The sequence below is a fragment of the Belonocnema kinseyi genome, chromosome 3 (genome assembly GCF_010883055.1).
Source record: "Belonocnema kinseyi isolate 2016_QV_RU_SX_M_011 chromosome 3, B_treatae_v1, whole genome shotgun sequence".
Classification (NCBI taxonomy): Eukaryota; Metazoa; Arthropoda; class Insecta; order Hymenoptera; family Cynipidae; genus Belonocnema; species Belonocnema kinseyi.
Genome location: NC_046659.1, coordinates 36,984,088 through 37,001,568, shown reverse-complemented (window position 1 = coordinate 37,001,568; position 17,481 = coordinate 36,984,088). Strand labels below are relative to the sequence as shown.

At 34.1% G+C, this 17,481-nt stretch overlaps 1 protein-coding gene across 1 annotated transcript in view; it reads right to left on the bottom strand.

The window, feature by feature from the left end:
- Positions 1 to 9,294: 9,294 nt before the first annotated feature.
- LOC117169782 overlaps positions 9,295 to 17,481 on the bottom strand; it is a 27,206-nt gene continuing 19,019 nt past the window's right edge. The window contains exons 2-3 of the mRNA XM_033356289.1: positions 14,588 to 14,749; positions 9,295 to 9,408 (exon numbers count right to left, since the gene is read on the bottom strand). Of these exons, the coding sequence (XP_033212180.1) occupies positions 9,295 to 9,408; positions 14,588 to 14,749 (276 nt within the window). The remainder of the gene's footprint in view (positions 9,409 to 14,587; positions 14,750 to 17,481) is intronic.

Below are 17,481 nucleotides of genomic sequence, written 5' to 3'. Positions count from 1 at the left end.
TACATATAAAGCTAGCTTCAGTTCTAAGGCTGGATCCCCTACTCTACTTATAATAAATCTATGGTCCCTGGATCCTCTGTAAAATGACATGATCAGCAGCGCGAACATCGCAAAGTAACCACTCTCTAGGGATAAAATGTCAGAGAAAATTTGCATTACGTCCCTATTTCCGTATAAAATCCGTATTTTTCACAAAATCCGTATAAAAATCCGTAAGTTTTTCCTGAAGTCTTGGAAATCCGTATAATACGGAGAAATCCGTATAAACGGCAACACTGGTTCGAATATCAAAATTTTGAAGACATTCCCGATAATGACCAAAACTGATACTCTTCTTTACAACGCTTGCTTTGGTGCCTTCAGCTTTTTTCAGAAAGTATTCACCATTGACGCGCAAACTGTACATTTTGCTCCGCAAGCCAACACGTTCAGTAATCATTTTTCCAGAAGATTTATCTTGCATTAGAAGGAGAATTTTCTTGTTGGCTTACGGCATTCCAAAAACATTGCCTGGAGGGTAGTCGGATGTGTTGAATTTGTCTATGTCCATCTTCATGTCAGTGTAAATATTGTTACATTTTATTTCGTAGATCAAAATGTCTGTGTCATTGTACAATAATTTACAATCGTTTCTGTACTTTTTGCGCATGTAATCATAGTGGAAGTCGTAAATGAGGACTTTGGACACGTTTATCACCGTGAGCCCTACATAGATGGGTTTGTTAAACAAGACTTCTACTTTTCTGAACTCTATTGCTACAAGATTTTACCCGAAAATTGCGACTATGGAAATGTGGTTTAGCTATGAGGGCTTCTGCTCCACACCCACGCTCTCACTTTGTCACAAGTTTAACGTTTACATGTTTTCTTACGTTCTCAATCGTTTTTCCGTACACTGCATTGTTTATCAGTTTAAAGTGGTTCTTTTCAAAATCATTTTTTGCATTTGGCCTCAATTTTGTATTCAAATCAATGTAGCTTTTGAGTGTTCTGGACAGAACGGCATATCATTATGTTCATCGTGAAGCTTGAGTGGATCGTAGAAATCTACTTCTAGTATATAACCAATTGGTAAATCATCAGGAACGTTTAAATCAAAATTTTGATATATATACATTCTATACATACGAGGTGTGTTCAAAAAGTAAGGTGACTTTTCAATTTTCGCGGGCTACGTACATTCAAGTTTTAATTTTTTTGTTTTGTCGTGTTGGTACACTCGTCACGATCATATGTTCACAGTTTTGACTATATAGCTCGTGTTGTTTTTCTGGCAGAGGCGTAAAAGGTTAGAAGGGTTTGGTGTGCTCGGCGATTTTTTTCTTTCGAAAAAAATGGAGCAAAGAGTTTGCATTAAATTTTGTGTGAAAAATGGAATCCAGTGCTCCAAAACTCTTGAAATGTTGACAGATGCATACGGTAAGTCTACTCTGAGTAAGAAAAATGTGCATAAGTGGTACAAGCTGTTCCAAGAAGGCCGAGAGGATGTCGAAGACGAACCTCGCCCTGGACGTCCCAGCACGTCAACAACAGATGAAAACTTTCAAGCAGTGGAATAAATGGTGTTGAAAAATCGCCGAATTACCATCAGAGAAGTTGCTGAAGATGTTGGCATATCGGTTGGCTCATGTCATGCTATCTTTTCGCAAAAAACGTCCGGAACTTTGGAAAAACAATTCGTGGCTTTTGCATCACGATAATGCACCTGCTCATTCATCGTTGCTTGTGAAAGATTTTTTGACCAAAAACAGCACCACAGTCATGCCTCAGCCGCCATATTCACCGGATTTGACCCCCAGTGACTTTTTTCTTTTCTCAAAACTGAAGAGACCCATGGAAGGACATAGATTTTCAACGATTGAGGCGATAAAAACTACATCGCTGAAAGAACTCAAGGCCACAAAATGATTATCAGAAGTGCTTCGATGATTCGAAAAAGCGTTGGCACAAGTGTATTATATCTGAGGGGGATTACTTTGAAGGGAACAACATAAATATTGAGGAATAAATGAATATTTTTTGAGAAAACCATAAAGTCACCGTATTTTTTGAACACACCTCGTACGAGCATACATGTGGTTTGCATCAAAATAAATGCTGTAGATTACCTCACTATTTCCGTTGAATGCTGTCATATACTTATTGTTAGCAGCAGAGTATCGGTTGGAGCATTGGCTCACTCCACCCCATTTGCCTTGTTCACTCGTCAACAGCATGTTAACGTCAGTGAGAAGTTTCAGCCTTACATTTGTATGTTTGAGCATGGCATCCCATGTCAAGCCAGGAGTAGTATAGTGATGTATAGTGATGTCAGTCTTCATGTACAGTTTGCGTACTTAACTAAAGTTGTGATATTGAATTCTGACTATAACTGTTGTGCGTGCGCTCAATCTTCATCGGAAATTGAAGAATCATTTAATGTAATGTAAAATTTTGTATTTCTCTGGCAATTGAGTTTCCTGATGCTTCTCATACGAGTCCAGGGATTCATAGGGAAGAACATCTTTCCTCGTGAGGAGTTCAACTTTTTCAAGCTCAACATCAGAAAATACTGAATAAACAATTTTGTATTCGTCAAGGTACGATGCTAACTTTTCAAATGCCGAAGCCATAAATCTAAATGGATCTGTAAATCTGAATTTAATCTGAGTGTTCTGAACATATTTCGTAAATGAAATCAATTTTCTTTATTTAAAGCCAAAACCTTTACTTCTCCATCAAACTGAGTTGCAATGTCGCGAATGATAAAGTGAACATCATACCCACTTAAGTTATGAAACACAACAGGTATGGTCTTTGCATCCTGGTAATCAACATTGCAGTGTTCATACGTGGGGCAACGATATACGCCAGTGAGCTAACATTGGTCTCGAACCTTTTTCATTGGTGAATGTAGTGCTTTTTTACAGATGTGACACACTGTGGCTTCTACAAAGTCTTCCTTTTGTTCTGTTGTCAGTGGTTTCATGAGAACCGACGTGTTGTGTGTATTTTCGCAATTGTTGGAAATCTCCAAAAATTCGAGTGCAAATCTCTTTGCCGGTTCCACATTCTCCGGTCAGCACTTGTAGAAGGATAGTGAATCGTAGTAACTACACTTGAAGCAGAAGCCAATGCCACAAACCTCATGTTCCTGGAACACTTCTGTATTTGACTCTCGAATTTAAGCGTCCTCAGCCGGTTTAAGATACGCAGTCGGCGTAAATGATAAACGGCACTCTTTTCTTGTATTTGAACTTTTTAAATTCAATGATGTTCTTACCTGGTTTTGGTAATACTACTTTGCAGTCATTCATCTTCTTGTAGTCTCCAGTGTGGTGAACTATCTTTTCCATACTCCAAAAATAGTGCAAGCAGCGATCGCAAATGTATTTTGTTCCATTTCTCTTAGGCTACCGTCCCATGAGTCCGGAATGCGTTGCGTTTTGCTGATTGCGTTAAATCACTAGCTAGTGTCAGCTAGTGACTTGGTAGAGTGTGTAGTTTGAGTACCGACCCTAATCATTTTCTGATGGCGTGGTTCCTCGGTTCGCGTGTTCATTGCGTGTTTTGTTTAAATTTGTTCCAAGTCATTCTAAGTGTCACCTAATCTTGTTATTGAAAATGTATTAAGTTATTTGTTAACAATTATAATTGGAGGTTTAATATCTCAATGTCAGACCAAGAAGAAAGTGTTGCGGTATGTAATTGAATTGTATACATTGACATACATTGGCGATATCAAAGTGAATCGGTGACGCACTCCTTTGGAGGTTACATGTATGATGCAAAATGTTTATAATTTTAAATTAAATAAAAATATATATAAATAATAAAATATATATATTAAATAATATATAATAATATATTTTAAATTAAACTATTTCACGTCTGATTAAAAATTGATCCTACCCAGATAACAACGTGTGAGGGCGCACTATAGGTAACAAATATTTGTGTTATAAAAGGTGATATTTCAATTTTTCTACACGGAGAAAAAGATATCGCACAATGATATCGCAAAACCTCTATATTGCAAGAAAGCGCAATATGATAACGTACAATCAGGTCCCGGAGATTTGTACGATATTAAAATGCACTAATATCACAGACAAAAATGAAGTTAAATTTTGTTGCTGTCTGCTACGGCGTCCTGAGCAGCAATGGGAAAAGGCAGAGTATGAGTCAGTTCGAGCTATAAATCAGGACTCTAGATTTAAAACAATCACAAAGAAAATTAAAAATTTGCTGCAGGTAAGACCTGCAAATGTTAGTGATTAAACATATTTCGGCGAAAGTTTCATTGAGGTTAGGAAAATAATTCTGAACTCGTCGACTGCGTCGCGCAGCACGTAATAATAAATATTAACAAATTCTACATAACACTAAATAATTGAACCAATTCAATAAGATTTTATTAGTGCATCACAATGGCCTGCTTTTGTTTATATCTTATCTCTAAACTTCAAAATATTAAAATCGATAAAAACAGACTTGTGATACCATGTACGGAATAAAGCAACGTAATTCAGTCTACTGAGACCTGACTCATTTACACGGACTCAACCAAATTGAATTCCATATTGTATAAAGCAGTCGATATTATTTTAGTTAAGTTCGATTTTTATTCAAAAATTCTGTTTTCTAAAAGGATTTTTCCGTTCAAAATTAATGTACAAACGTTGAACTACGGTGAACTCCCCGATGAACTACACTCGGTACTAAACAAAGGGAAGGGTTGCGAAATATTCCCAAGGTGAGAATTGTGCTTCAGTGCAACCCGGCCGGAAAAACACATTTGTGGCAAAACCCCCAGATCGTATTAATATGTATACCGCACGTACACGTTGACACGAGTAAAACTGTTCGATCGCGAAGCAAGCAATTTTTAATGGCTACAATCTGAGAGATAAATGAGCCAATTTTGTTTTTAACTGTCCAGTATTTGACCTTAAAATCCGTTTGTACATTTTGTTTATTTGTGCTGCAATTATTATCCATAGCTGGTTATATTTAGGCAAGATTAAGCAAGTCTGAAAATGCCTGAAGGAATTATAGGTTATGTTTCTATGTTTACCTTTCAGCTCAACTCTCATCATCATTGTTTTCAAGGTTTTTTCAGAATTATCACACCAGGTGCGATCGAAACATCATTGGATTATCAATATCAACGCCTAAATATTTTACTTGAAAAAAAGAAAGTCAACCACATATTTTAAGTGGCATAAAATTAAAGAACTGCACAAGTTCAAGTCACCAAGAAGTATATTTAATTTATTTTTATAACTTAAAGGAATTTCAAAGAATTAGAAAAAAAGTTAGAAGAGTTATTTCAAAAAATTCAAAAGTAGTTTAATCATCTTTTTGAAAGAGTTCAAGTTATGTCAATGTATTTTGAAGTAATTGGAATATTTGAGAGTATTTAGGAATTTTCCAAGAAATTTCTAATTTGTTACGGTAACTTAATATGAGATTTTGAAAGATTTGATATATTTCAGTATATTTTAATAGATTCCAAAGAATTTTCAATTGATTTCAATAATGTCCCTGGCGGACCGAAGGAACCGAATGGAGCCTCTACAAAGTACCCGTAAAGACCCTACGGCTCCCCATTCGGTTCCCTTTTATAAAAACTAAAAATAAACAGCAAGGTTAACTTTTAAATTGTTGAAATTCGGATTCTACGTTAAATTTTCTATTAGAAATTAACGGAGTAATCGCAATACTTTTTTTGTAGCGTTAAAAATGTAAAAAATTTCATTAACTTCTGCTAAAGGTGACTTCAAGCGCATCCATAATAGTTCAAGTAGGATGTTCCGCACGAAGTTTAAAAATAAAATTCTCTCTCACTTGCATCGCAGCGTTGTTGTCTAAGGTTTCCACTGCGTGGCGCTAGCATTCAGACAAAATTCTTAAAGTTACCGACGGAACGCTTATTAACTGCTACTAAAAGAAGATGCACTTGAAGTCGCGTTCTATACATGTAAATGACACGTATTTTATTTTTCTAAGTTTTTAACGCTGCAAGAGAAAGTATTGCGATTATTCCGTGAGCTTCTAATACAAATTTTAACTTAGAATCCGAATTTCAACAATTTAAAAGTTGATTTTGCGGTTTTTTTTAGTCTTTCAAAAAGAACCGAATGGGGTCTTTACGGGGACTTTGTAGAGGCTCCATTCGGTCCGCTAGGGGTAGTATGAGATTTTAAAAGATTTAAAATATTTTAAATAGTTCAGGATGTTTAAAAAGATGTCAATGAATTTTCCATTCATTTTCATAATTTAAAGGAATTTCAAATAATTTAAACAATTTTAGTAGTTATTAAATCAATTCCAAAGTACTTTCGGAATCTTCATATGATGTCAAGGTGTTTCAAAAGATGCTGAAGGTTTTGGAAATATTTGAGAGTATTTCAAAAGGTTCCAAGAAACATTAAATTAATTACAGTAATTTAATGACATTTTGCAAAATTTGATATATTTTAGGATATTTTAATAGATTTCAAAGAATTTCTCATTGATTTCAATAATTTAGTATAAGATTTTGAAGGATTTGAAATACTTTAGGGCATTTTTAAAATTTCAAGGAATTTTCAAGAGATTTCAAAACATTTAAAATAAATGAGAATGTTTAAAAAGATGTCAATGAATTTTCAATCCATTTTTATAATTTAAAGGAATTTCAAAGAATTTTAACAATTTTAGCAGTTCTTAAAAAACATTCCAAAGTACTTTAGGAATCTTCAAAAGATATCAATGTGTTTCAAAAGATTTGGAAGGTTTTAAAATATTTGAGAGTACTTTAAAAGGTTTCAAGACATTTTTAAATGATTACAGTAATTTAATATGTCATTTTGAAATATTTGATATATTTTAGGATATTTTAATAGATTCCAAGGAATTTTCCATTGATTTCAATAATTTAGTAAACGATTTTGAAGGATTTGAAATATTTTAGGGTATTTTTAAAATCGCAAGGAATTTCCAAGAGCTTTGAAAAGTTTTAAGAGATTTTAAAAGATTTAAAATATTTTAGGATGTTTTTAAACATTCCACGGAATTTTCAATTAATTTCAATAATTTAAAGCGATTCAAAATTAAAAAATTTAAAGCTTACAAAACTTAGTTTTTATTGTTGTTGATGATTCATCAATTTAGTTAAGGAATATGTTTTCTGAAAATTTAACTATTTTGTATAAAATTCTTTTTGTTTTTATGAAAAAAATAATTTTTTTAACTACAAGAAAATAATCTTTTTTCTCAAAAATGTAACTATGATTAAACATTAATTTTTTGTATCGAAAATTAGTCTTTGTGGAAAATAAATTTCTTTTGTGTAAAGTTCATGTATTTTATTAAAAGTTCCTCTTCTTAGTATACAATTAAGCTTTTTGGATAAAAAATTAAATTTTTGTTCGAAAATTTAACTATTTTGTTGAAAACAATAGAAATATTTTTGTTTTTAAATTTAGGTACCTGGGAGCTTGGGCAGAACATCCCTTCTTTCAAGGCTCATTTGTTGGAAAATGGGATCAAATTTCAGATTATAAAATTCTTAATTTTGCAATCAGTTATTGGAAAGTAATATATTTGGAATCTACGTATTTTTCCGATTCCAAAGACATGTAATTTGTCTATAAAGGTTGAAAAATTGAGAAGAATTTAGTAATAAATTGAATATTAGGCTGAAGTTTCTTGATATTAAACTTCGTCAAATATTTAACTTTTTTAAGCAAGCAATATATTATTGGAATTAACCAAATTCGTAGGTGCTGATTATGCTATTTTCAAATCGCTAGCTGAAAAATTAAAAGTTTTTAAATTTACTAACTTTGACATGCCTGTAGACAAATGACCCCTGCTGAAATAAGCTCACTCATACTGAGGTCCATGGAGAGACCGAAAACTTGGCAAAAAGTTTGCCAACCACTGCCACGACGTGAACGGAAAGGATACTCTACAGAGTATTCTCACAGTATCCACATGGTATCCCTTCCGCATAATGCAAAAAAGAAAAAAAACAGCGAGATCAACTTTTAAACTGGCGAAATTCGGATTCTACTTTAAAAATTCCATTAGAAAGTCCCGAAGCAAACGAAATAGTTTTTTTTATAATGATAAAAAGTTTAAAAAATAAAAGACGTATAACGCCTGTTGACTGCTACTCACAGATGATGCGTTTGAAGTGTAGCCGTCAACAGGTGTTATACCTCTTATATTTTTGATAACTTTTTACCACGATAAAAAAAAATATTGCGATTGCTCCGTGACCTTCTAATAGGAATTTTAACGTAAAATCCGAATTTCACCAATTTAAAAGTTGACCTTTTTGCTTTTTTGAGTTTTTGTTACATGATACGGAAGGCATACTATTTGGATACTACGAGGATACTCTTGTAGCGTATCCTTTCGATTCACTTGGTTTGCTAGCGAAAAGTAGATAGTGTATTAAATTATTTTAATGATTGAATCAAACTTTTTTAGGGTTTACTGACAGTGACGAAAGTAGAACGGAATTTTCGGGCAGGTAGCTGTTTCTTAGTATAATATTGTAAAAGTCTGCCCTAAACTAAACCATTTATGTTTGTAAAATTAAAAAATTGTTCCAGTATTATATATAGAGAATTGATCAAATATATTTCTGAATATATTTAACCTTACAAGTCCACACTGGGGGCCATTGGATCCCTTCTAGGAAAAGGTCGATATAGATGTTTCGACCCAACGTAAATTCGTTTTAGGTAGGCAAATTTTCATTAAATATTATTTTAAAAACAATATGCTACATTTCTGTGTAAAAGTGGCCTATAAGGCTAATTTGTAGCATGTTATATACTTTTATGGACAAGAAAAATTCCTTCAATGCTTAGAAAAGATCCATACTGTAACAACTAGGGATTAATTTTTTTTAGGATCTCGTTAATTACGTGTCCTATTTTTGAATAGGAGAACTTCCTATAGTTTTTTTAAATGTAAAGACAATGAATTTTCCGTGACACTCCGATTTTATGTGTCAAAACTCCAAAATCGACCGGACCTCTTTTTCTAACGTGTGGAGGTAGAAAGAGAGCTTCATTCAATTTCTGATTTTGAAACAGTATCGAATATCCACAGCTGGGTTCTCTTTGCTGAGCTCATTTCAGTACCACTCCACAATGTTTTTTCAATATCATTCAATACCTGAAATGCGCTCTGGAATAAAAGTTTTTTTTTACAGTGCTTTCTAAAGAAAAGTAGCAATTGCTGGGTATAGCTTGAGAAGCCACGACTTCATCCAAAACGCGTTGATGGAAAAAGATAAGGATGAAGAGGAGTTTATCGGAGGAGAGGAATGAGATAAGGAAGACCGAAAAACTCGGGTCTCCTGCGCTTCTTGTCAACGTGCGATGTGTGACGATCACCGGTCGGGTCGGTGCACTGATTGTGCGTCTGCACAAGAATAATATTTTTACAATGAAAATTAAAACAAAGCAATATAGACTATTCCTTTTTGCCTTTTTGAACTTTTGAAAACAATTATTTTGTATGTTTAAAATAAATAAAATAAAAATAGCGTTTTTGTACATTTGAATTTTCTGATTTTTCATCCCTCCGAATAATTCAACTTTTTGGAAAGAATTGAAATGGCCTATTTTTTTCTGATTCTCTAAGATATCGTCTTTGAAACCCTAGGAAAATTTTAAGAAAAAAAAATAATAATAAAAAAATAAAAATTAAACTCTATTTCCGTATTTTTCGCTTTTTTGTTCCGACTCTATTTGCAAAAAATTCTTTAAAAAATATAAAAATGTTTTTAAACTTCTGATCTTAGGACACTCAAAACATCCCCATGAAAAGATTATGACCATCACTTCTGACCAAAATAATTTTGTAGGGCGTAGGGCACATCTTAAACTTCATGGAGGCCACTGGACCCAAGTGTGGACGCTACAAGTGCTCAAATATGTGTGGACTTGTAGGGTTAAGTTAACTTCTTATTTTCCTATATCGTTCGTGGAACTTCTTTAATTGAGAGGACGGATCAAATAAGGGGACATATTTATGTCCCTTTATTTAATCCGTCTTCTGAATTAATAATAAAGAAAATTACAATTATTATAATATTGACGACACGCACGTGTCGTTACGATGCATCGGATATGCGGTTGTGTAACAGCATGCGCTGTTTTACAACCAGTATGTCAGGGCGCTAGAACCCTATTACTGAATACTTACCAGTTAATAGTTTTAAGAGCGGTAAACATTTGAAATAATTCAAATGAAACAAGACATTCAGCATATTCAGAAATTTAAATAGACCGTTATTATCAGAAAGAATAATTATTAATTATGATTCATAATTGAAAATTACATGACAACTCCCCTCTGTACCTCGAATTAATAACTTCTAATAACTGGTTGTAAAGATCAGAAGTTAGAATTTAAATAGCTATGTACACTCAGATAGATCTATATATGCATATGTACATGTGGATCTATCAATCCAAATAGGTTTGACACGCACGATCTCCGACTACCGCGCGTGTGATCTCAACCGCGAGCGTACATAAATTCTGTATCATGTAAAGGGTTGAAGCAACAAGGCGCCCCTCAGACGCCGTAAATTATGTTCTATAACGCGATTTGACAGAAAAACGTCAATCGACGAGAATCGTAAAAATGCATTTCTGAGAATTAGAATCTCATTATTTTAGCTTGAAATATAAGGGCGGCGCTTAATGCACCTCATCATGATAGGTTAATTTAACATTAAATTATGCGACGTCAGCAATTCTATTGGCTAGAAGGAGAATTCCCACCGTTTTATGGTAAAAATCGAGGTTATAAATATATGCAAGAACCTAGAAAAAGCTCAGATATTTGCGTCTCTCCGTTTGTATTTCAAATTGAAAATCTGCGACACTCGCTCCGGTAATTAATTACTCCGGTAATTCGGTACGATTCGCCGTGGTCGACTTGAGTCGAACTAAATCTTAAGTGCAGTGAGAATAGAAACCATTTAATTAACATTGTTTTAATTAAATAAAACTTTAAAAATGTCAAACCTGAACGAAATCTTATTTGTGTAAACAAACTATTCCCAGAGACGGAATAGGCTCAGACTTGCTATGTTTTCTTATTACACTTGCATACATGAAGCTACAGGTTTTGCTCCTTATACGTTAGTATTCGGAAGAGAGACTAATATTCCAAATAGTTTCACTCTTTCAGAATCAGATAAGACTTATCTCGGATATTTAAAGGGACTCTTTCAGAAATTGGATGTCAGTCACTAGCTTGGGACCGAATTCAATTAGCTAGGGAAAACTCCAAACGATATTACGATCAAAGATCTAATCCCAAATACTTCAAGGAGGGAAAAAAAGTCTACTTGAGAGTAAACAAGAGGAAAGATAAATTCGACCCCCACTTTTATGGACCCTATGTCCTAGAAAAATTGTTAGGCAAAAGAAATGCCTTAATTAGAATGGGACCCAATAAAACAAAAATAGTTCACACTGATGAATTAAAATTGTATGCTCATCCATTGAGCACCAATAAGGATACACAGAATCTAGAAGTGACAGAAACTTCTGCAGAAATCCCTAATATCTCAAACTCAGAATTGTTGCAACTAATCTAAAACTCAAACTAACGAAAATTGATTAAAATCAAATCAAACGATGAAATCCATTTTCAAAAAGGAAACCCATTTCCATTATATCTACCTTTTTTCTTCTAATTGATGGAGAAATTTAGCTTGGTTGCAAATCTGAAACAAAAAAAAAATATTTTAAGCATAGCAATAATTCTTAGAATTTATATATACGACGGAATAGGACATTTGATCGTCATTAAAGGATATTTAAATTGAAGTTAAATAAAAACTATTGATTTGTTCTCTAAATTATTGTGTTGTGTCTGTTATTTCAACCTCGACAGTTAGCGCGATTAGTAATTTTAATCATTCAACGTCGGAAAAGAATACAGGATAAAACAGATCGAAATGTACAAGTCTTCAAATCGACAACAACGCTGGAGACGTAACAGTTGCAATCAGGCTCGCTCAACTACTTGGGAAATAAATGGAGAAATTCAGCGCCATCTGCGATGGGCAGGAGAACTGCAGGAGCATGCATTTGATGCTCCCTACATATGTGCATCCTCCTGCCTTAGATGTGTTGACTAGTAAAATAATTTAAGAAAAAAAGATGAATAAAGACAAAGTTAAGAAAACAAGAAACGCAAAATAAGATATTGAAGATATAGTAAGTATCATTCAATTTCTCATTTTACGTTTCTCATTTACTTAATTTTGCTTTTATTTTTGTATTTTAAGTAGAAAAAGATAATTGCGAGATGAAGTAGGATGTGCATACGCATGAATTTTCTTTTTTTCTGAAGCAGAGTTGACCTGTGATATACAGTTTTTTAAAATATTTTATAACCACACTAGTTTGCGTTTTTATGAAATCCTTTTAATTGCAGTGATACCGGCACACGAAAAACCGTTTTGTGGTTATGGCGGTGACAGCACCAAACAACACGTGACAGTAACAAATGATAACAAACAATTCTCCGCGCACGCGTTTTTTAGACCAATTTGCCCCATCTGCGATGGGCAGGAGGACTAATTTGTCTCCCCTCGCTGCCTCTCAACCCCCCGAGCCAAAGATCTAAAAATTCGCCATTTTCCCTTATTGAGTTGACCGAGCCTGGTTGCATTGTAAGAGCAGGGTGCCGACACGCTGTGCCGACACATGCAACGTATATGAGGTTACATGTGTCGGTATCTTCACCATCACAACGTGTCGACTATTCTGCACATTGTGCACGCACTATGCGGACTCATTGTCGACATTTTGTTATCAGGGTGTATATTGGATAAATTGGAAATTCGTTTTTTATGGTAGAAATTTCATCTTTTTGATTATATTTTTTTGTCTGGTTCAAAATTTAACAATTTTGTTGGCATTTTTGTTATAGTTTAAATTTTTTCTTATACTGTTCTTATCTGAAAATTTCACTATTAAATTTTGTGTTGAAACTTTATCATGAATATTATATAAGTAAAAATTCAACTTTAAAATGGTAAAATTCAACTTTATGGAAAATGGAAAATTCAACTTGTCGTTGAAAATTAAACGTTTTGGTAGAAAATTAATATATTCTGTTTAAAATTTGTCTTTTTGGAGTAGAAAATTATTATCGTTTTTCTAAAAGGTCAACTTTTTAGTTCAGAATTCAAATATCCTATTTAAAAATTCATGTTTGATGATTAAAAATGATTTTTTGCTTGTTTGTTGAAAATTCATCTTTCTTTATTCATAATGTGTCCCATAAGGGTTTAAATGACTTCCATTCCTTACAATCTTTCCGTTTAAATCTATATATTTTTTACAATCTTATCCTTTCTATATATATAAATTATTTACAACGATTTACATAAAGTCTTATATCTAGTTCCTTATTTCTATTTCCTGCGATAGCGCAATATATGACTTGTTAGCAAGCGAGTGAGCGAGCAAACGAAAGCGAGAGTGCAAGCGAGAAAGAGAGCATGAGAACGCAAACGCATTTTAGTATAATTAACTTTTACTTTACCATTAATTACAATTTTCACGCTTCTAATCTAAGCGACTTCCGTTTCCTTTTTCTTTCACTTTTTTATACCCCCATTTACCTTTTTCACGTGCATTCTTTCATTCTCCCTCATTCGCTCCTCTAGCACCCTCCAAATCCTTCATCCATTCTTCTCCTAATTCATCTTCCCCTAGAATCTTAACCACATTTTCTTGCCAGCTTCCTTTATCTTCCATTCCTCTCCTACATCCTTCCTATACAAGCTCCCATGTTTCCTCCTCCCATTCACATATTCTACACATTCTGTTTTCTTCTTTTTCCCAGTACATCCCCTCCCTTACCTCGTTTCATACAAGCTCCCATGTTTCCTCCTCCCATTCACATATTCTACGCAATCTGTTCTCTTCTTTTTCCCAGTACATCCCCTCCCTTACCTCGTTTCCCAGTCTAAATCTTGCTATTCTGGTCCACCTTCTCTCTCCCCATCCCTTTTCTAAATACTTTGGCATCCCTTCCTTTTTTATCATCTTATACAATTTATTCTATTTTGATTCCTAAATCGCCCCCATCTTTCTGTTAATTGTCTTTCCCTCTCCCTTTTTTCCAATTCTTCATAGTTTACTCCAGTCCCGTCTTCTATTTCTCTATCATCAAAGAACTCCCTCCTTTCTTCTTCCCACCTCGTTAATTCGATCGCCCTCCCTCTCCTCTCTTCTACCTCCATCAAACACTTTCTCGCCAACTCCTCTCCCTTTCCCTCCCTCAGCTTTGTCTCAAATTTCCATGCCCTCTTACCCGCTCTAATACTTAACTTATCTCTTTGCGCTTCTTCTCTCACCATATATCCTGGCGTTCTCCAGTCTGCCTCTAGTGTCCACCTTATATACCTTTCTTGCAAACTCTCAATATCTTTCCTTTCTTTCCACCTCCATATCTCTGCTCCATAACCTAAAACCGGCCACACCAGCGTATCAAATAACCACATTCTCCTTCTCCAATTTTTTTTGAACCTTCGTTTTCCTATTCCCCATATCTGTTTCATTACCCCTGCTGCTTGTTTCATCCATTCTCTTACATGAGCTGTATTATCTCCATTCGTCTGCAAGATATATCCCAAATATTTATGTTCTTTGACTTCTTCTAACTTTATTCCTTTCCATCTCCCTGACCATTCTTTCTTCCTACCTTCTCCTTTTCTAAATCTCATCTGTGGCAAGAAATTTACAGTACACCAGGTTAGTTACAGCAATTATATATTAACCTTATTTGTAATCATGCTTTCATCTGTTTATTATTGCTATGAATAGTGTGGTATTTATTTCAAAGTCTTGTCTTCCTTTTTTGCATTTGTAAATTACTTCGCTTTTCAGGTGTTTGCTCAGTTAACATAATACAAAGTAGGTGGGCAACTCTAAAAGATAAATAGATGAAAGAAAAGGAAAGAGCTTACAAGAGCACTGGTTCGGCTGCACCAGCACAAAAATATAAAGAACGTGAATTCAAATTATTTGTGATGACATTTCTTGATGACTTGTCGAAATCTATAACGTGATACTTCCTTTTAATATTTTATCACACATAGCTGTGGAAGAGGATCTTTTTTAGCATAAGTGTTAATGTAGAAAATTTTTGTCAAATAATAGTATGATAATAATGCTATATTTCACAGGACCAGAAGTAGATTATCGCCGGAATCAGAAGATGAGAATCAAGATTTTGAACAGAAAAATAGTAAGTTTTATGGGTGTATTTTAACTCTAAAAAAGTCTTGGTAAACGTGTAAAACTGAATATATTAAAAAAATGAACTTAAATTTAAAGTTGCATGTGTTTTACTTACAATATTTATCTGCGGTAAATGGAATTCAATTGTAAAATTATGAACTTCAATATTAAAGTTTCAAATGTTTATTACTGCAATTATGTACATTTCTTTCTTACGGCTTCCGCTGTAAATATGTACAATTCAAAAAGTTTAAAATTCTAAACTGCATTGATAGCAAAAAAATACAACCTCGTCCGTGTAACCCTTGTGTGCGCACCCAGGTGCCTAGCACAGTATATTTTTGCATGTAAGTGGATTAAAAAATAAAACTACGCTGAGAGCCTTCGAATACTCGTTATTTTGCTCGATTCTAAGCAATTAGTGTAGTTAGAATTTATTGAGAAATTTTTTTGTGGGAATAATAATCGAATTTAAAATATACATACGTCGCGGACCCATACAGGTTGTTGAATATTATTATGGGGTGGGAAATATAGATCGAATTTTTCTGTAGACGACTTGTGTGATTATTTCAAATTTTTAAGTTTTTTATGTTTTTTTATGTTTAAGGTTTTCGTATTTGTTCAGGTGAAAGTGGAAGGGGTATTATGGAGTTGTTGAATATTATTATGCGGTTGGAAATATAAATTGGAGTTTTCTAAAGGAGACTTGGGTGATTATTTTCAATAAAAAGTTTTTGTGTGTATTTTATGTGAAGGCGCTTCGGATTTTAAGAGGTAAAAGTGTAAGGGGTGTTCTTACGGATTTGTTGAATATTATTATGAGTTTAGAAATATAAATTGGGGTTTTTTGAAGGTGACTTGGGTGATTATTTTCAATAAAAATTTTTGCTGTGTGTTTCACGTGGAGACTCTTCGAATTTGTTGAAATTTATTATTTGAAATACAATTTTTTCTTAAGTGTTCTACGTGGAGACTCTTCGGATTTGTTCAGGTAAAAGTGGTTGGGGTGGTCTTAGGGGGCTGTGCAATATTATCGTCGGGTAGGAAATATAAATTGTGGTTTCCTGAAGGTGACCTGAGTGATTATTTAAAATTAAATTTTTTTCCTGTTTTACGTGGAAACGTCGGATTTCTTCGGGTGAAGGTGGTGGGGTTGGCCTTAGGGGGCTGTTGAATATTATTGTCGAGTTGGAAATATAGAAAGAAGTTTTCTGAAGGTGACTTGGGTGATTATTGGAAATTTCTAAACAATTTCAGAATTTTGCGTGGAGGAACTTGAGATTTCTTCAGGTAAAAGTTGTAGGTGTCGTTGTCGGGAATTTTTGAATATTATTATGGGCTCGAAAATATTACTTGTAGCGAATTCGGTTATTCTGCACTAGTGCACTCCAAGAGTTCTCTGATCTCGATCCAAGTGAGAACAAAGAAATAAGAAGAAATAAGGTGGAGCAGACGGAGTGCTCTTGGAGTACGCCAGTGCAGGATAACCGAATACGCTGTTAGAGTTTTTTGGGCTACAAGACTATATGGTAAATAGTTACAACGAATCCTTTGTGTCTGGTACTTTGGTTCAGCTCTTACGAATAAAAATATGTAAAAAAAAGTGGACACTCGGTTGTGTAACAACGTGGATAAAGTTGGATGTGCATACAAGGGTTAACATGTTAAATTAGTTTGATTTTATATACTTGATATTCCTACATATGTCACGTATGTTTTTAAAATGTTCTGAAATACATAACTTCTTCAATAGGAGATGTACGTACTGCCCAATATTATGAAATACTGTTAGAGTCCCTTGCCTCTTCAACGAAAATGGACTTTGATGCCGTGCAAAGTTCGCTATTGTCTTTAGGACCAACTTTGCGACAACTGGATGAACGTAGGCGGGTACATGTTCAAGAAAAATTTACGAAGATTTTTATGGTCGAAGTAGACCAAGAAGAAAGTGATTCCTGAAATTTTAGAAGTATTTAATCGTCTCACAAGTGCGTCGTGTATATAGTTCGGGTATGTATTTCTTCTAAATATGTACTCTTTGTGTGCGTACAAAAATCGAATTTCTTACTGTACTTTGTCTTGAATCTAGACATTTCATCTGCGCTCCATTTCGAACATATTCACTGTTTTTGTAACATGTTTTTGCTTCCTCGCTACGCGCATCTACAAATGTGAATTACACCAAACTCTTGCTTTCAGTCAAGTGTCGGGG